At 59.5% G+C, this 19,350-nt stretch overlaps 2 protein-coding genes across 4 annotated transcripts in view; one reads left to right on the plus strand and one right to left on the minus strand.

Moving 5' to 3' along the window:
- The first annotated feature begins 150 nt into the window (after nucleotides 1-150).
- SNORC (secondary ossification center associated regulator of chondrocyte maturation) lies at nucleotides 151-15,722 on the plus strand. 2 transcript variants are annotated; one of them, XM_056819974.1, is made up of 3 exons: nucleotides 151-4,472; nucleotides 11,806-11,988; nucleotides 13,892-15,722. In XM_056819974.1, the coding sequence occupies exons 1-3, from the start codon at nucleotides 4,400-4,402 to the stop codon at nucleotides 13,999-14,001; spliced, it is 366 nt and encodes a 121-aa protein (XP_056675952.1). In that variant the 5' UTR covers nucleotides 151-4,399; the 3' UTR covers nucleotides 14,002-15,722. The 2 variants fall into 2 exon arrangements, with proteins under 2 accessions (XP_056675952.1, XP_056675953.1); XM_056819975.1 differs by having other exon boundaries at nucleotides 11,809-11,988.
- Nucleotides 15,723-16,696: 974 nt separating this feature from the next.
- Nucleotides 16,697-19,350, minus strand: part of NGEF (neuronal guanine nucleotide exchange factor) — a 112,652-nt gene continuing 109,998 nt past the window's right edge. For both annotated transcript variants that reach the window (XM_056819976.1, XM_056819978.1), the window contains one exon: nucleotides 16,697-17,610. In XM_056819976.1, the coding sequence (XP_056675954.1) occupies nucleotides 17,420-17,610 (191 nt within the window). In that variant the 3' untranslated portion in view covers nucleotides 16,697-17,419. The remainder of the gene's footprint in view (nucleotides 17,611-19,350) is intronic.

Below are 19,350 nucleotides of genomic sequence, written 5' to 3' on the forward strand. Positions count from 1 at the left end.
TGTGTGCCGTGTCTGCTGCTCTCGAGCCTCGGCCGAGGCCTCGGGGGCGCTGCAGAAAGAAGGGGAGCCGCCCGGCACGGTAAGTGATGGAAGAGGGGCCTCGCGGGAAGGCTCTCGCCGCCGTCCCCGAGGCGGGAGCCAGCTCATTTGTCGCGATCACGGGGCTGGCCAGAGGACTTTAGATGGCCAGACGATCTCCCTAAAGTTAGGGAGGATGCCTTGAACCCACGGGCAGGAGCTCCTCTGAGCCGGGGAGAGAGCGGCCCGCTCGCTTCCAGAATGACTTCTGAAGTCGCTGCAGAGGCCCTTCCCCTTGGGGGATCTCGGCTGGGTCATGACGCCGCTGGCCTGCTGTTGGGAAGCCTTTGAGCCCGGAGACAGGGCCCTGGGGAAGACGGGCTCCGGCCACCCCCTCTCCAGGGCCCTCTCCTCTCCCCGTAGCGCTGGCGGGGCGACCAAGGAGGAGGAGCGCCAGGCCGGCTGGCTTCAGGCACGGCGGCCCTCTGCTTTCTTCCCTTTGCTCAGCTCTTACAGTGGAGCCGTCCTCGGGACGGGCCTCACGGGCTTCGGGTGCAGGTAGCCGGGGAGGGTGAAGGGTGAAGGGCGCCGTCCGTGGCTCCAGGACTCGTCCCCGGCCTCTGCTCCAGGCCGGCCCTCCGCAGCCTCGGGCGCTGGACCGCCAGGGCCTGTCGCGTCGTTGGGAAGAGAAGTGGGGGGGCTATTCTGACAGGCCCGAGCCCGATGGTGCCTCCCCAGTAACGTCCAGGAGGCTCTCGGGAGAGCCCTTGCGGCAGCGCAGGCAGAGTTTTCAGGGAGGTCGGGGCACGAGCGGCCAGCTGGAAGGCCTCGTTCTGGAGGATGGCGGAGGCGAGGCGAGTCCTGACAGCAGGCGATGGAGGGCAGGTTCGGAGCTGAGGAGGTGGGAAAGGGAAGGAGGACTCCAGAGAGCTCACCCGCGTGGAGCAACGCCAGCTTCGTGGCATGCTGGGCGTCCGGCCTGGAGGTAGCACTCTGTGTGTGTTTACATCTTTTTAACTCCTTCCCTTCTGTCTTGGGATCCATACTGTGGACTGGCTCCAAGGCAGAAGAGTGGTCAGGGATAGGTGCAGTGACTTGGCCAGGGTCACACAGCTGGGAAGTGTCTGAGGCCAGATTGGAACCCAGGACCTCCCGTGTCTAGGCCTGACTCATCCACTGAACCGCCCAGCTGCCCCCCGGAGCGGCCTTCTCGGCAGAGCTCCTGGTTTGGGGAATGAGCAGGTAGCCAAGAGGCTCGGATCGGAAGCTCTTTCCTTTCCCTTCACAAGATGGAGAATCTTTCCATCCACGAGGCAGGAAGGACGTCCAGCTTTCTGCTCAGGGCGGTCCTCCCAGCCGATGTTGGGCTGTGAACGCTTTAGCCTCTGGAGAACGGAACCTTTCAGAAATGAGCAACGTTTGGTTTGAGTTTGTGTGCAGGGAAATGGAGGCCGCGCCGGCCTCCTCCGGGCCCCGCGTGGCGTCCGTGGGAAGCAGGCAGGCCCGGGAGGCGGCTCTTCCTAAGACGTCTGCAAAGTCCCCCGCCTGCACTCGCCGCCTCCCTGCCCTTCGCTTCCTCCTCCACCCAGCGAGAGGGGTCCAGCCTGGGCAGCTGCGAGTGGCCGCTGGGCCTGTGGCCTGGCCACCGCAGAGCCTTCTGGTAAGCCAGTTTGGGTCCCCGACGGCGTGCCTGCTTGGTCTAAGAAGGCCCCCGTGTCAGCGCGGCGCCCAGCTCCGAGTGCCCGGAAGATGGCCTTGTGGCTCTTTGTCGGAGGGGAAAAGGCGCCTCAGGGAGGCGGCTCGGGTCACCCGGGCCTCGGTGGCTAAACTCGGGGCCCCCCTGCGTCTCACAATGGTAAAGTCGGAGGGTCCCCCAAGTCTGTCATTGGCAGAGGCCTCTCTGGCTGCCTCTGGGCTGCCTCATCTCATTCTTCATCTGTGTGTGTGTGTGTGTGTGTGTGTGTGTTTGTGTGTATCTGAGTGTGTGTGTATCTGTGTTTGTGTCTATGTGTGTGTATCTATGTGTGTCTGTGTGTGTGTATATGTGTGTATCTGAGTGTGTCTATGTGTGTATCTGAGTTTGCCCGTGTGTGTATCTGTGTTTGTGTCTATGTGTGTGTATCTGTGAGTGTATCTATGTGTGTCTGTGTGTGTGTGTATATGTGTGTATCTGAGTGTGTCTGTGTGTATCTGAGTGTGTCTATGTGTATCTGAGTGTGTCTATGTGTGTGTGTATCTGAGCTTGCCCGTGTGTGTATCTGTGTGTCTATGTGTGTGTATCTGTGAGTGTATCTATGTGTGTCTGTGTGTGTGTCTGTGTATATGTGTGTATCTGAGTGTGTCTGTGTGTATCTGAGTGTGTCTATGTGTGTGTGTATCTGAGTTTGCCCGTGTGTATCTGTTTGTGTGTCTGTGTGTGTGTATATGTGTATCTGAGTGTGTCTGTGTGTGTCTGAGTGTGTCTATGTGTGTATCTGAGTTTGCCCGTGTGTGTATCTGTGTTTGTGTCTATGTGTGTGTATCTGTGAGTGTATCTATGTGTGTCTGTGTGTGTGTGTATATGTGTGTATCTGAGTGTGTCTATGTGTGTGTGTATCTGAGTTTGCCCGTGTGTGTATCTGTGTTTGTGTCTATGTGTGTGTATCTGTGAGTGTATCTATGTGTGTCTGTGTGTGTGTGTATATGTGTGTATCTGAGTGTGTCTATGTGTGTGTGTATCTGAGTTTGCCCGTGTGTGTATCTGTGTTTGTGTCTATGTGTGTGTATCTGTGAGTGTATGTGTGTGTGTCTGTGTATATGTGTGTATCTGTGTGTGTCTGTGTGTATCTGAGTGTGTCTGTGTGTGTGTATCTGAGTTTGCCCGTGTGTGTATCTGTGTTTGTGTCTATGTGTGTGTATCTGTGAGTGTATCTATGTGTGTCTGTGTGTGTGTCTGTGTATATGTGTGTATCTGAGTGTGTCTGTGTGTGTATCTGAGTTTGCCCGTGTGTGTATCTGTGTTTGTGTCTATGTGTGTGTATCTGTGAGTGTATCTATGTGTGTCTGTGTGTGTGTCTGTGTATATGTGTGTCTCTGAGTGTGTCTGTGTGTGTATCTGAGTTTGCCCGTGTGTGTATCTGTGTTTGTGTCTATGTGTGTGTATCTGTGAGTGTATCTATGTGTGTCTGTGTGTGTGTCTGTGTATATGTGTGTCTCTGTGTATCTGAGTGTGTCTATGTGTGTGTGTATCTGAGTTTGCCCGTGTGTGTATCTGTTTGTGTGTCTGTGTGTGTGTATATGTGTATCTGAGTGTGTCTGTGTGTATCTGAGTGTGTCTGTGTGTGTATCTGAGTTTGCCCGTGTGTGTATCTGTATTTGTGTCTATGTGTGTGTATCTGAGTTTGCCCGTGTGTATTTGTATCTGTGTGTGTCTGTGTATATCTGTGTGTGTCTGTGTATATCTGTGTGTGTATCTGTGAGTGTGTATATGTGTGTCTGTCTACGTGTGTCTTTGTATGTATCTGTGTATCTGAGTGTGTGCCTGTGTGTATCTGAGTGTCTGTGTATCTGTGTTTGTGTCTATGTGTGTCTATCTGTTGTGTATCTGTGTGTATCTATGTGTGTCTGTGTGTGTCTGTGTATCTGAGTGTGTCTGTGTGTTTGTGTCTGTGTGTCTCTGTGTGTATCTGTGTGTCTGTGTCTTGTGTGTCTGTGTATCTGAGTGTGTCTATGTGTGTGTATCTGAGTTTGTCCGTGTATGTATGTGTGTGTGTTTGTATCTGTGTGTGTCTGTGTATATCTGTGTGTGTCTCTGTGTGTGTATCAGTGAGTGTGTGTATGTGTATCTGTGTATCTGTGAGTGTGTCTATGTGTGTCTTTGTATGTATCTGTGTATCTGAGTGTGTGTCTGTGTATCTGAGTGTCTGTGTATATCTGTGTGTGTATCTGTGTCTGTCTATGTGTGTATCAGTGAGTGTGTCTGTGTGTCTGTGTGTGTGTGTGTCTACGTGTGTCTTTATCTGTATGTATCTGTGTATCTGAGTGTGTGTATCTGTGTGTGCGTCTGTGTATGAGTGAGTGAAACGAACAGGGACAGGGAGAGGGAGGGAGGGGAGGAGGCAGGCAGGCAGGCAGGCAGGCAGGCAGAGGTTTCCCAGTATCCAGGGTGGAGCTGCTCCTGGCTCCAGGAAAGCTGGTTTTCTTGGTCACTCAGTCAGTGAGCCGCTCTGTTCCAGGAGTCTGGGTGTGAGTGAGTGAGTGTGTGTGAGTGTGCGCACGCGCCTGTGTGCTCTCTGAGGAAGGGGTTTGTGAGCCAACTGGACAGGGTTGCATTGAAGCGAGCTCGGAGCTCCTGACACCTTCCCTGCCTGAAGCCTGGCCCGGAGCACCTCTGCGGAGAAGGATGGCTCGTCCCGCCGTCGCCTGCCTTGTCGTCCTGGTGCTGTCCGCAGCCCTCGTCCCTGCCGTGCTCACAGGTAAGAGCGAGCTTTTCTTCCCGCCGTTTTCCCCGCTTTTGTCAGAACCCAGGCTGGAAGGTGGGGCCGGGGCGCCCCTGTCCGAGGTCGCTCCATCTCGGGGGTTTCCTAGTGATGTGGGAAGTCCAGAAGTGGGTCTGAGTGTCCTCCTGGAGGGCGGCTCTGGGCTTCTGTGGCCTGCTGGCTGCTGCCCCCCCATGCCCAGAGCTGCCCCTAGAGCTGCCCCCTCAGAGCCTCAGAGCTGCCCCCCTAGAGCTGCCCCCTCAGAGCTGCCCCCTCAGAGCCTCAGAGCTGCCCCCGCAGAGCTGCCCCCTCAGAGCTGCCCCCCTAGAGCTGCCCCCTCAGAGCCTCAGAGCTGCCCCCTCAGAGCCTCAGAGCTGCCCCCTCAGAGCCTCAGAGCTGCCCCCGCAGAGCTGCCCCCTCAGAGCTGCCCCCTCAGAGCCTCAGAGCTGCCCCCGCAGAGCTGCCCCCTCAGAGCTGCCCCCTCAGAGCCTCAGAGCTGCCCCCGCAGAGCTGCCCCCTCAGAGCTGCCCCCTCAGAGCTGCCCCCTCAGAGCCGCCCCCCTAGAGCTGCCCCCTCAGAGCCTCAGAGCTGCTCCCTCAGAGCTCAGAGCTGCCCCCGCAGAGCTGCTCCCCTCAGAGCTGCCCCCCCAGAGCTGTCCCCAGAGCTTTCTCCTCCTAGAGATGCCCCCTTAGAGATGCCCCTCCAGAGCTGCCCCCAGTCTGAGTCTGGCTTTTGGCGTTGCCGTCGCCGAGGGCCATCGCTGCCAGCGGCGGCTGTTCTAGCTCGGGGGTCGCTTCACGAAGGGGGGTCGGCCCGTGGTGGGAAGCTCTTGGCGGTGGCTCTGGGGGGCTCCTTCGTGCTCAGCCTGCTGAAACAGGGAGCCCCGAGAGGGGGACGAGCGTGTGGCCGCCTCCTCCCGGACCCTGAGCCGTCCCGAGGCCCTAGACGGCGGCTCTGCGGGGGGCGCCTCCGGGGAAGGCCAGACGAGCAGCTCATCCACGCCGGCCCGGAGCTGCCCCGGGCGCTTCCTCATCCGTACATGGGGCTCGTCCTCCATCCTGCTCCGTCCTCGGTGGGAGCCTCTTGTTTCCCGGCCCCCGAGCAGGCTCTGCTGATGCAGAATAAAGCGGGGGGCCGGGGGGAGGCGCCATCCGTCCCTGAACAGCAGGCGTCGAGGGAGGCTGGCTTGGGGCCAGGATTTCTGGCCTCCTGGTGCTGCCTTGGTCATTGCCCAGGTGGGCCTAGGAAGGTGTCTCAGGCAGGATTTGAACTCGGATCTGCCTGCTCTGGGCAGGCCCCGCAGCGCCTCCACAGGGTCCCGAGGTGAGCTCGGCTCCCGGCTCCCTGCGTGACATTGGCCTGTCAACCGACTGTTCCGGGCCTCAGTTTCCCCGTCTGTAAGACGGGAGGGCCAGACGGGATCAGGAGTCCTTCCCCGGGTCTGCGGCCTTGTTTCTGTTGGACCACCCACAGGCCGGGGGGGACAGCGCTGAGGATGCTGGGCCAGGCCACGGGGTGGGGGTGGGTGGAGGTGGGGGTTCTGGGCTAGGAAGGAGGCTCCGTGCCGCCCCCCCCGCTTGTGGCCTTCCCCAGGCCGGAGAGAGCCCCCGCCCGCCTCCTTGTAAACAAGCTTGTGGCCAAGCCGGCCTCCGGCCCCTTCCCGTGGCTGCACACAGGCCCTTTGTGCCCCGTGAAGGGCGCTTTCATCCCTGCCCTGGCCGCGCGCCCACCCGGGCCCAGAGAGCGGCCGCCCGAGGGAACGCCGAGGCGGCTCCCCCCAGCGCCACAGCCTCCGTGGAGGCCCCCAGAGCCCCCCTGGGCCCTCCCGCCTCCTCAGGGCGTCTGTGTCCGGCCTCCTGGAAAGAGGATCCCTGCGAGCCCCGCGCCGGCCTCCGGGCCTCCCCCCGCGCCGGCCTCCGGGCCTCCCCCCGCGCCGGCCTCCGGGCCTCTCCCTGAGCTCCCGCCCCCGGCAGGCTCCCGAGGCCCAGCAGAGGACAGGCATGAGGGGAGGCGCTGGTGGCCGTCCCACATGGGGGTCCCCCAGACCTCCTCCAGAGCCTGTGGCAGCTCCTGAACTCGGGACCTCTGAGTCCGGGGACGGGCCAGGCCGACGACGAGACGGACCCACCGACGGGAGGCGTTTATCGGGGCGAAGTTGAGGTGCGAAGGGGCGGCGCGGCGGTGCGGAGGGAGGCCGTCCGGCGGCATCGACAGACCCCCATTTGGGCCTCTCCACCTCCTGCGGGGTAGGTCATGCACAGATGGGTAAACCGAGGCCTGGAGGAGCGGGGCCCCTTGTCCGAGGGCAGAGCCGTGAAGCCTCTCCGCCGCCCCGAGCCGCAGACCTCGCACCCGCCTCCTGGGCTGAGGGGAGGAAATGGGCCGCCGTCTCCTCCCATCCCTGGGCCACCCCAGGAAGCAAGAAGAACCTGGAGGGCCCTGGTCCCCCCTCCCCCGCCCCGGCCCTCCATGGAGACCCGAGCCTCAGTTTACCCTTCTGTAAAACGTGCTGGACTTGTCCCCTGCGGTCCTAAGAGTGTACGTGGGTGGCTCATGGGCTGAAGCCTGAGCTCCGGGCAGAGCCTCCCCGAAGAGGCCTCAGGCGGGAGGAGGCCAGCGGCCGGCCACAGCCTGTCCTGAGCCTGACCACACTCCCGGCCTCCATGAATCTGCCCTCCTGTCTGGGCCTTCTGTTGGCTTAGTTTCCGGGCCTGGAGGCCTGTCAGCCCCCAGAGGCCGGGGAGGCGGCCAAGCCTGGCTGCCCAGCACACTCGGGCCTTGTCTCCCCAGAGGCCAGCGGGGAGAGGCCGGTGCCAGGGCCCTCCCACTGCACAAGGCGGCCTCAGCCGGACCTCTGCCGACCACAGGATCCCCCTCCCAGGCCCCCCCCCCCCCCGATCTTCCTTCCCAACCCCCCCCCCATTCCTTCCCAGGCCCCCCCGGCCAGTGTACACAGCAGGGCAGAGCCGCCCCTGGCTGCCCGCAGGAGAGGCCGAACAAACTCAATCCTCCCTTTGTCCTCCGGCCTCCCCTCGGCCAGGGGGTGTTTTTCCTCTCTGGGTTCAGGACAGGCCTTGGGCGGGCTCTGAGGTGAGGCTGGTGGGGCAGCCTGTGCCCGGCTCACCTCCGCTGAACCCCCCGGAAGCTCCGAAAGCATTGGGGGGGCAGCCTCAGAGGCCCACATGAGACCCCCCCAAACAAAGACCATCTTTGAAGGGAAAATGCTGTTAAAACCTATTAATTAGCCCCAAATAGCCTGCGACGATCCCCAAGAGCAGCCGCCCCCCCATAGGAGGAGGTGAAGGGCTCAGAGCGGGGCTCCCCTTCTCTACAGTTTCACGCGCCTATTGAGCGCCTCCTGTATGCAGCCCCAGGCCGGGCCGGGCCGAAGAGGCCTTTGGGAGGCCTGGAAGGGCCACAGAAGGGCTTCGGCCCAAATCTGGCCCTCTGAGCAGCTTGGAGTGACCAGGAGGTCTCCGATTCCTTTGGGCAGAAGCCTCCCGCCTGGGGATTGGGGGCCCCTGAGGCCGATAGCGCGCCCCCCCCGAACCCTAAAACCACCGAATCTGCATGGGGAGTCCAGTCTGCTCGTGGAGCTGGAGGTGGGCAGCCATCACAGGCGTTCTGAGTGCCCGGGCTGAGCCTGCCCTCATTGGGGCCCCCAGCAGCCCCCCTCAGGCCCTCGTTAGGCCGCAGCCCCCCAGCAGCCCTCAGGCCCTCACTGGGGCCCCCAGCAGCCCCCCTCAGGCCCTCATCGGGCCGCAGCCCCCCTCAGGCCCTCACTGGGGCCCCCAGCAGCCCCCCTCAGGCCCTCATCGGGGCCCCCCTCAGGCCCTCGTCGGGCCGCAGCCCCCCCGTCCCGTGCCTGGGACTCGGGGAATGTCTGGCCTCGCAGGGCCTCGGGCGCCGGCACACAGGAGCCATTGACACGGGACGCGGCTCCTCCCTGGGCAAACAGCGGCGGCCGGGAGGGCCGGGAGCGGGCAGGGCCCTCACAGAGCCTCTGTGTGTCCTGCGGCCGGCCGGCAGCCTGGCCCGGGATGAGCTGGACCAAAGGCTCCCTCTGGAGGGCCGAAGCCCGGCTCGCCTGGGGACGGGCCGGAGAGGAGCGCAGAGGGCCGCCCTCGAGCCTCGGCTGACGGCCCGCCCGGCCGTCCTGGGAGGGAAACGAGGCCTCTGTGGGACAAAGGCTCGGCCCGGGACCTCTCTAGAGCCTCCTAAGAGGACGGCACTTCACAGTTGGGGCCCAAACCGGCTCCCCAAATACAGGGCGGGAGAAACGGTCGGAAAGACGCAGAGATGAGGCGGGCAGGACGGAGGAGACGGAACCGCTTCCACCCAGCCGCCCCCAAGCTCCATCCTGGGGTCCTTCGGGCCTGAGAGTCGTGTGGGACGAAGTCAGGGGGGCCAGCCTGGAAGAGGCGGCCCAGGGCTGTCTTGAGGGCCTGAAGGGCCGCCCAGGATGCCGCGGGGCCACCGAGGAGGACGCCGAGGCTGGCACGGCAGAGACGCCTGTTCAGAGGCCGGAGTTAGGCGGGCGGCTGCCGGGATCCCTCCAGGATTGGAGGGGGAGGCCGCCCCCTCCCCTCCCCTGAAGGATCCTGGCATGACTGGCGCCGGGTGGGAGCCCCGAGTGAAGAACTTCCCTGTTTCCCAGAATGTTGTTGGCGGCGAAGGCGTCTCCGAACATGGCGGGACATCATGGCGGCCTGCGTGTCGGGGAAGTCCGGACCATATTTCTTCTTCCTCGGGCTGGGGGTCGCCCAGGGCCCGGCACCCCGGAAGCGCTCTAGGACGAATGGAGGCTGCCCGGGGGGGGGGTCCTTGGATGTGGAGGCGCCGCTCTCGGAGCCCAGGTGCCCGGGGCGGACGCTCGGCCAGTCATTTCTCGCATAAAGGCACCGCAGGCCGCACGCGTCGGGGGACCCACAGGACGGCCTCGGAGCTCCTCGAAGCTGGGAAGGCTGGACTAAAGGGGCCGTTTCTGCCTCACTGCAAAGCCAGAAGCAGCCTAAAGGTACAAGCAGGCTGGCAAAGCGACGGGCCGGGCCGCCCTGCTGGCTGTGGATGCCGTGTCTGCGGGAGCCTCTCCGCCCCGGGGAGCTCGGGATGCCCGTTTCACAGATTCATGGAATCCCTGACCTGGAAGCCATCTGCGAACTATCTAGTTCCACCCGGTACCCAGCACCGCCGCTACGTCTCTACATGAGGAAACGGAGCCCGCTCGGCTGTTGGAGGTAGAATTTGGAGCCGGGTTTCTCCTGGTGCCGAGTCCAGAGGGCTTTCCAGGTGCCCCATGAAAGAGGAAAAAGAGCCATTACGAAATCATGCCGGGTGAAGAGCACAGAATGACAAGGTCGGAGGGACCACGTGGTCCAGGCGAGGGGAGAGGGGCGGAGGCATGGAGGGCAGAGCCAGACCCAGGAAGCTTTCATTAAGCGGCACCACGGCCCGCAAGAGCCGAGCCCCGGACCCTCCTCCCCCTCCGGCCTGGCTCGCAGCTTCCTCTCTAGGGCGCTCCCGCTCTGATGAAAGCACAGGTCTAGCGAGGCACCCGATGCGGTTTTAGGCGATGCAGATACTTACCTTTGGATGGATACTCCAAGAATTTAAATGTATAGTGAGAGAGAAAGGGACAAGCCAGAGACCCACACCTGCTGCGCTCCTAAAGGCCCCCGCAGCAACAAACCCACGCAAGGGTGCCACAGAGATGTGAGACAGGGGGACCCCAGGAAGAGTAAAGAATGCTGGGAAATGAAGCCCCCCCCCCCAATATTTGGGAAAAAAACACTTCACCATCCCCCCTGTGATCCTTTGGGAGACCAGTCTCCCCAATGGATCATTTCAAACATTGCAAACTAAAGATATGTACAATTCTTACAAGGGGAAAACACAACCACCTGGGGATAAGGAAGCAAAAGGGAAACGAGCAATGAGGGAGCAGCCCCCTTTCGCACAACATACCAAAATAAAAGCATTTAACAAAACAAATGCATTTTAACAAAAACAAGTGAATTTAACTCCCCCAAAGTTCAGTGTTGCATATCCTCTTTGCTCAGGATCTCTTGAGCCGTGTGCAGTCTCTGGGGGCATCTCCACGACATCTTCCGCAAGCAGTTCAGTCTCTGGATTCCGGGAGGCACCAATTTCTTACCCTAAGATTACTTTAAAATAACTCCAACTTTTCATTACAAAATAACACACATGCAGGGGCTCCAACGGCCTTTGGAATCAGGATGTGGGTTCTCGGCCACTTGTGTGACCTTGGACGAGTCTCTTCCCATCTCCGGCTGTTTATTCATCTGTGAATCTACGTCAAAGGCCAGCTGAAAGGAGGCTTTCAAGTGCCACGAAATGCAAGTCCTCCTCCTCTTCCTCCTCCTCTACTAATGGCCGCTTCTTAGGCGAATCCCTGCCTGGGAGCGGCGGCCGAGGACCTCGTTGGGACAAATGCAGGAACGATCCGTTCCTCGTCCTCGGCCCACGTGGCTTCGGTTTTTCATTATGGGTCGCTTGGACGCTAATGAGCATTTGGTACGGCAACGCCACAAAAATGGTGTCTGTTTCGTGGCTCGGGGACGCGCCGGGGCAGTTGTGGACGATCGTTCCATCTGTGAAATGGGCCGGCCCAGGATGGCCCGGTTGTTGCATTCTCAAGTGTTCTGGGGTTTGTCTTTGGCTTCTGCTTTCTGCCAGACGCCTCCCTCTGGGAGATTCTCTCCCCGTCCTGCTATCTCTGGCCGTTTGCCAGCGGTCAGTGCCTTGGGACCATTCTCTGCTCTTCTTTGTGTGGTCAGCGCTTAGCACAGTGCCCAGAATGCAGTCGGTGCTTAATCCATGTTGATAAATGGGTTCAAATCTGGCACCCGATATTGCCTAGTCGTGTGACCCTGGGCAAGTCACGTAACCCCCACGGCCAGCCCTGACCACCCTCCTCCTGCCTCGGAAGCAGTCCTTGGCGTTGACTCTGAGACAGGCTTTCGAACGTGCTCCTCGCCTTGGCTTGCACTTACGGGATGGGGATTTGCCACGTGGATTTCTGAAGACTGAGCCGGCGTCCCGGCTGCGCTTCTGGCCCCCCGCCTGCGTCCTTCTGGGGAGCCGGCAGGGGCTAAATGCAGCGCAGGGCTACCATCATGCCTTTCCTTCCTGTCGCCAGTCCTGCGCTGATCGGTCATTCCAGCTCCCCGAAGGATGGACTCGGAGGACACTGCAGTGACGCGTCCCTCCTCGCTAGGCGTCCGGTCATTGGCGGTAGTCCTTGGCCGGACTCAGCCCAAATGCCGCTCCCGTCCTGCCTCCCGTCATCTCTCTCCGTTTTGTTTTCTAGCAGAGTATCCCCAAGGCCCTGTTCCCACCCTGTGGAACGACCCAGGGGAGCTGCCCTCTGGAGGGGGGCCCTTCGAAAGCACCACCCACAGCCATGCCTCTGACGCCACGGAGCTCCCCCTCTACACCGCAGAGTATGAGCCCGAGGACACCACCCACCTGCACCGGCTGGATGATGGCGCTGGTACGGGACCGCTTGATTCTTTGGGGGGCCTTGGGGGAAGGGGAGGAGCTGAGGAGACACTTTTCTCTCCCACAATCACCCCTTAAAAATGCTCTCCCTGGCCATTCTGGCAAAGAGAGGCACATCCCACCAACTGAGAGTGGGAGAGTGTGGGGCCTCAGTCTACTCATCTGTAAAAGGGAGATGTGAAGGAGCTACTAGGAAGATAAAGGATGGGAGGGATGACGTGAAAAACCTACCACTTTACTTCTATCCTAGCTTTCTGTCAGAGCATCATCCTTCCCCAGCCTCAGGCAGAATCTGGGGGCAATGGAATAGGCTGGCTGGTAGAACGGAAAGAGAGTCCGGGTTCAGATTCTGAATCTATCCAAATTCAGAATCTAAATCTGCCGCCCACCACCTCACTTATGTGACTTTGGACCATAAGCTTTTCCATAGTGCTTACTATGTGCCAGGCATTGTGTGAAGTCAAATATTATCTCATTTGATCCCCCCCACCCGTCCTGAGAGGTAGAGCTGTTTTTGTCCCTATTTTATAGTTAAGTAAACTGAGGCAAACTGGTTCAGTGACTTACACCGCTATTTAGTGTCTGAGGCTGGATTTGAACTCAAGTCTTCCTGATTCCAGGCCCAGTGCTCTGCCCACTGTTGCCACCTAGTTGCCTGTGAGCTTTGTGTATGTGTACATGTGTGGGCGGGTGTGCATGAGTTATAGTAGTGAAGCTCAGGAGGGTCTGGGAATCTCAAACCCATGCCACATCCTTGGAAAGATGAGAGAAATCCAGGAATTGACTTCCTTCCCAAATTTAATTTCTTCTTTTCACACTGGGCCCTGGTCAGTAGCTGGAAGGAAACAAATGTTTGTGGGAGGAAGTTTGAGATGATCTCCGAAGAGCTTCTCATCATCCCGTTTACTTGCTGGATCCATTTTTAGAGCTGGAGGGGACTAAAGGTCACAGAGGCAGTGCCAAGCTGCAGAGCCACAATTCAACCCCACAGGTCATTTTGTCTAATCTATAGAGAAGGAAATTGAAGCCCAAAGGGGGGAAAAACTTGCACCAGGTCACACAAGAGGGCAAAGATTCAAACTCGCTTCTTGTGACTTGAAATCTAGACTTTCCTAGTGCAACTGCCAACTCTTTCATTCAAAGAACATTTTTTAGGTGGCACTCAGAGCACCATGCTAGGCACTTAACAAGATACAACACCATTGTCGTAAGACAATACTGGAGCTTCCGGTCTAGTGGCATGGTACAATAGGAAAATGTTTAGCTCTTGAGTAAGAGATCTAGGTACAAATCTGGGTGCAAAGCTTTAATGCCTGTGTGACCTTGGACAAGTCTTGAGTTATCTGGGTCTCAGTTTCCACATCTGTAAAATTAGGAGTTGGACTAGATAACCTCTGAGACCCCTTTCAATTCTATAGTCCTGATCCTGTGCTCCTATGCACTGGGTAGGTCGGTATGTCCATGTTACAGTTGTGGAATAGGGATAGTTTTTGTCAAGCTGCAGCTGGCCATTGCCTGGCCAAAATGACAAGGACTTTTAAATCTAGTGTCTTAGAAAGAGTTAGAGCCAAGAAGATGGCACCTAGTGTGGACTTGTGTACAGTGCAGACACTCCTTAAATGACTGTTGAATGAGAAAATTAATGACAGTTTCATTTCATGCCTCAATCAGTATTTCCCCATTCATGCTGCTCTGGGTGACCTGGCCCCACTTGGTGAAGATGCTGTGGATGATGCTCATGATCTGGGAAGGGATGGGCCTGAAGGACCTCTAAGGGCCCATCCAGCTCTGTGGTCCTATGGTTCAGGGTGTTAGTACCCCCAAACCCTGGGCCTCTGAATGCTGTGATTAGGCCTGGATTTTCTGCCTCTCACATCTCCCTCTGCCTTCCCTAGGGTCCTTGGGCCCCGGAGCCATCGCTGCCATCGTGATCGCTGCCCTGCTGGGCACCTCCATGGTCTTGGCATTGATTGTCATCACGCTGAGAAAATTCTCCACTTCCTGAACGAAATAAAAACGGTCTTGTTTTTCCTAACATCTGGATTTGGCTAAGCTCACTTGGCACAACCCACTCTGCTATGGATGACCGTCTCCTCGCCATGCCCTCCTCTTCCTTTGCTGCCCCCGTCACCTGAGATAGGGAGAGACCCAGAGGCCCTTCACCAGGATTCTTGGCTGCTCCTTGTGGGCTGTGGGAGTCTCTTTCCCAGTAAGCACAGGCTGAGAGGTTGGCCCCATGGAGCAGCCTTGGGAGAAGGGTAAGCCTAGAACAGTCCACCTTTTGGTGGTTTTGTTCTTTGATGTCTTTGGCCTAGAACAAATGAAAGAATTGTTCATGTGGAAATTTCAGGGGCTTCCGTGAACTTGGACAGCAATAAGAATTTCATCTTTTCTTTTACCAACCTCTGACGGAAATATCTAGCGTTTAATTCAATTACCTGAAAACTTCATTCTGAGCCGGGCCCAGAGGCCGCCTGAGGATGATTGCCCAGCGGGTCCAGGACGCAGAAATGGTTAAGAATCCCCAGGCGAGAAGGATGGCTTTGGGGTATGAAAGGGCTCAGCTGCAAACGTCTCTTTGTTCTGTCCCAACCCATTTTGGTTCCTGCTCCGTTTAGCGGAGACAACACCATCTTGGCTTCCCCCCAGAAGCCACTTTAAAAAGGGAACAGAGAGGCGACCACGTGGGCCGCCCTTCTGAGGAATCCACTCGTGCCTTTGTTTAGCCCCAAACCGGGTGCTTCTCAGTGTGGGATGGGCCAGTTCCTGGGCTGAACCCTCCAGAAGGGGCTTTCTTTTGCTCCCAGAGGCCCAGGCCTTTGCCTCTCCTTTCTGGCCTCCCGGGCCCTCTGGGCAATCTTCTCCGAAAGGAAATCTGTCTTAGTGAAATCCGGCCTGACCACTTTTAGAGCCAAAGGCAGGTTTCACAGACGAGACCCACGTCCACACGGACCGTCAGTATCCTGTTTTAACTAACGATTCTCCGTCCTGGCCAGCGGCGGTCCAGGTGCCGCCGGCTCACGTTCTCTCGGGACCCTCCAAATGCCAGCCCTAGGCCGAAGCCCCACGTCCCCCCTCCAGCCAGAGCTCTGTCCGGCCCAAAGCGGAGCTCTCTCCCAAGGGTGGGCCATGTGGGTGGCCCCGCAGGTCCCTGCCAGCTCGGAGGAGCCTCCAAAGGGTGTTGGGGAGCCCCTCAGCCCACTCGAGTGCCCCCGAGCTAATACTGGCCTCCTCGGCCTCCCCCCCTTGGGTTTGGGTCCTCAGAATCGGCTCCCGTTTTCTCCCTGCTCCCGCGTGATCTTGGGCCATCGCTTGGACTCCCTGGACCTTCCCTGAAAATCCTCACGGCCCCAGCGAGCCGTGGTGAGACGGTGTGATCTGGACCGGTCCCGATCCAAAGTACTGACCCAAAGGGGGGGGGGTGAAGGGTCAAACCGCCCCCCCCCTCCCCGACTCCTGCCCAGAAGGCAAGGATTATGGAAGCCCCAGAAGCCCGCACCATGGTGGCCTTCCTGAGCGTTTCCTCCACTGGATCCTAGCTCCAGGGCTCCTGCTGCCTCCTCCAAGAAGTCCTCTGTGATCCCCCAGGTGAAAGCATCCTCCCTTCCTAAAGCTCCCGGAGGCATTGTGGCGCCTCCTCCCGCCTCCCCGCTAGAATGGAAGCCCCGTGAGGGCAGACGCTCCTGTCGCATGCGCAGAACTTAAATAAATGCCTTTTGGACGGTTTCTCTCGGGCTCACCGTGGGACGGGGCTTCATCAAGCCGCCTCTGGGAGGCCTCCGGAGTGCGGGCCAAGCTGGCACCCGGGATGGAGAGGCGAGCCTGGAGGCAGGAGGTCCCGGGTTCAAATCGGGGCCCTGAGCGAGTCACCTGACCCCGTGGCCTTAGCCTTCCCTGCTCTTGTCTTAGAATGGACATACGGGGAACCCAAACCCACCCCACGGGGATTCTGGGGCCCCCAGACACTGAGAATGATTGGCCAGCCCGGGGGGGGGGGGGCGGCTAGTGGTTAGCAGCTGCCGCCCCCCCCCCCCCCTGGGCCCCAGCGGCTAGAATAGGAAAAGACATTTAATGTGGACCCTGCCTGAGATGGGGCCAGAAGAGTCTGGCTGACAAAGATCTGGGGGCTTAGTGGACCACCAGCTCCATCTGGGCCCCGTGGAGGGCTGCTTGTTCCCATGTTTCTGCCCCTATTTGGGGGTCTCAAGATCCTGCAGGGGCTCCCCTCCCCCTCCCGCCGTTTTACAGCTGAGGAAACACTGGGGTCAGCCCGTGGGGGAGTGTCCAAGGCCGGACGTGTTCCCGGGTTGCTTTGGGGGGTCTCCAGAGGCTCCCCTGGCCGACGCTCTGCACCTCCTCTTATAGCCCGTGTTAGAAGGCAAGAACGTTCCGTTCTGGGTGTCACCCCCAAGAGCAGGCACAAAGGGGGCGCCAGAGCCAAGATGCCCCCGGAGGGGGGCTGGTTGGGCCCAGGTGGGTCCCCAGGTCCCCTCCCCCCTCTTGGCGAGCCTTCCTCCGATTCCCATCTCAGCCTTGCACCTTCCTGGTGACGGGCGATGGCAGGCCGGACTGGTGGGGTGACCCTGGCCGAGTCACTCCTCCGCTCCTGCCTCAGTGTCTGCCTCTGACACGAATTTCCTTTGGGTGGGCGCCCCTCCCCCTCCCCGCGGCCCCTCCCCCGCGACAAGGCCACACGAGGCTCACCACGTGGAATGTATTTTATGAAACCAAAAAAGCCGTTTCACGGAGACACGGAGGGCGGGAGAGGCGGGAGCCCCCGAGGGTGCGGCAGAACATGCGTGCGGTCATGCCAGCCCACGTCACGCCCTGCTGTCTCCTCTGATCCCGGGCTGGGCGCTTTGGTTGGGGGGGCAGCCGGGGGGGTCCCCGAAGAGCCTCCGGCCAGACCCTCCTGAGTTCCTTTGGGAGCCCCGCTTGGGCCCGAGGACCCGCCTGCCGTCCGGGGGGGTTTCTCTGCATCACAAGCAGCTGAGAAGGGGGGCGGCATGCTGGGTGGGACGCCTGGAGGGCCCCCATCCCCGCCCCTGGCGCTCCCTGGGGGGGGGGCGTTAATGGCTCCCCTTTCCCGCCCCACCAGGCCATGCTTTTCCTCTATTAGAGTCTGCTTTGCACAGCAGGATTCTCTGGTTCTGGAAGTGGGCAGCCGGGGGCTCCCCTAGTCAGTGGCTGGGGGTCCGGGGGGCAGGGGGTGCTCGGGGCGTCGGGGTCCCCTCATGCCCATGCAGTGAAAGGGTGCTCACACGTAGGAAAGGGAAGACGGGCGGGAAGCGGCGAGGCGGGGCTGGGGGGCGACCCCTCCCCCACGGGGGCGGGTGGGGCTCCTGGGCGCAGCCGGGCCCCCCCTCCGGCCGCCATCTTCCTCCCGCACCTTCCCGGTCCTGCTCGTGGCCTGCTTCCTACTGTCACTGCCGGTTGCGGCTGCCCAGCTTCCTGCGGTCTTTGTTTTGGCTGCGTTGGGTGTCGTCCATCTTGTGGACCCGGAAACACTCCTTGAGGTTCTGGGAGCGGATCTTGGGGTTCAGGATCTCCTCCGCCATGGCGCTCGGGAACCAGCCTCTCTCTTGGTCATGAAGGCGCTCCCCAAAAATCCAGCCTGGGGGCGGCAAGACGTCAAGGGGAAAGTTAGGGAGAAGCCCAGCGAGTGCCTGAGGAAAACCTGGGGGGGGGGCAGGAAGGGGGGGCCGGGGCCGGCCAGCAGGACCCAGGTGCAAAGCCAGCCTCGGACGCATCCTGTCTCCCAGGCCTCAGTTTCCTCATCTGTAAAATGAGCAGCGTTGGCTGAGGGTCTCTGGGCAGCCAGGATGGGGCCGGCCCCAGGGCCCCTCTGGACCTTCCTGATCTCTTCATCCAGAGCGGAGAGCAAGCCAAAAAGTTCAGGATTGAAAGAGCAGAACAAAGACTGAGAGGTGGAATGAAAGCGCAGTCGCCCCAGGGAGGCGCTATTGCACGAGGCGGCCAGCAGAGGGCGCAGGCGGACCCAAATCCCAGCCCTGCCAGCTGTGACCATCCCAGAACCCTGACTAGGCTGTGGCAGCAAAGGAAAGGGGTCCATGCTGGAGGGGATGCAGCCAGGCTGGGATGCTGATGCATTGCTGGTGGAGTTGTGAATGGATCCAGCCATAGCACTGCTGGGTTTGTACCCCAAAGAGATAATAAGGAAAAAGACTTGTACAAGAATCTTCATAGCTGCGCTCTTTGTGGTGGCAAAATATTGGAAAATGAGGGGCTGCCCTTCCATTGGGGAATGGCTGAGCACATTGTGGTATACATTGGTGATGGAATACTGACAAATGACCATCTAGGCTCCGCTTGGAGATCTCCAGGAACGGGGAGCTCACTACCTGTGGGGGCAACCCATTCCATTCAGGAATGGCCCAAATGGATCCTAGAAATCAGTGTCCATTCTATGGCTGACCCCTAATCCCTTCCCCAGGATCCCTGATCCTGATGTCTGTGAGGGGGGACCCCCAAGAATATCAGACTCTGAAAGAGTCTCACAGACCAGCTAGCCTAACCCTGTCATTCTACAGATGAGGAAACTGAGGCCCTGGGAGGACTTGCCTAAAGTCCCCCGGGCACGTGAGGAGGCAGGAGATGGAGAGGAAGGATGCAGCCCTGGAAGAGTGCTCTCTGTTCCTGGAGCCTCGACCCGGGTTCCCCCTGCCCCAAGAAGCCTGTCCCAGTGCCTGCCCTTCAAAATGGTGCTGGGGTGTTCAAGTCCCCAGAGGGGCTGCTGGTTGTGTTTCTAAACATCATCTCCAAGGTCCAGGGCAAGCTCCCAGGGGTGCACTGGGCTGCTTTGCTCCTGTATCTCGGGGTCTGGCACCCAGCGGGCACCGGAATGCTCACAGGCTCACCTCAGGATTGAGGGGGGAGCAGGGAACCCGCCCCCCCCACCAGCCCTGTTCTCCTAGAGCCCTTTGCTGTGACTTCCCCAACAGGCTTAATGGCCGAAGGCTGACCGAGTCTCGTCAGTAACAAGATGTCAATTGCATGGTGTAACGTACATCTTCCTGGCTCTGGGCAGGGCTGGTTCCTGCTTTGTTTTCACCAGAATACAATGACAAAATGCAATGTTGCAGGCCTTCGAGGGGCTGCTCTGCTCCCATGGGCCCTTCTCAGGCTCTTCAGCTACTGTCCACCGCTTCCACCTTCCTCCCAGTAAACCCCTTGGCTGCAGAGAGCCTTCGTTTCTAGTTTCTCTGTCTGCCCAACCCTGAGCCCGGACCCTGCCACAGCTGGGAGAGTGTGAATTGAATCGATGGAAAAGAAGGTCTTAGTTAAGAGCATCCTGTCCCCGGAATCCCAGCCATAGTGGATCTGCAAGAGCTGG

The sequence above is a fragment of the Monodelphis domestica genome, chromosome 2, assembly GCF_027887165.1.
Source record: "Monodelphis domestica isolate mMonDom1 chromosome 2, mMonDom1.pri, whole genome shotgun sequence".
Lineage (NCBI taxonomy): Eukaryota > Metazoa > Chordata > Mammalia > Didelphimorphia > Didelphidae > Monodelphis > Monodelphis domestica.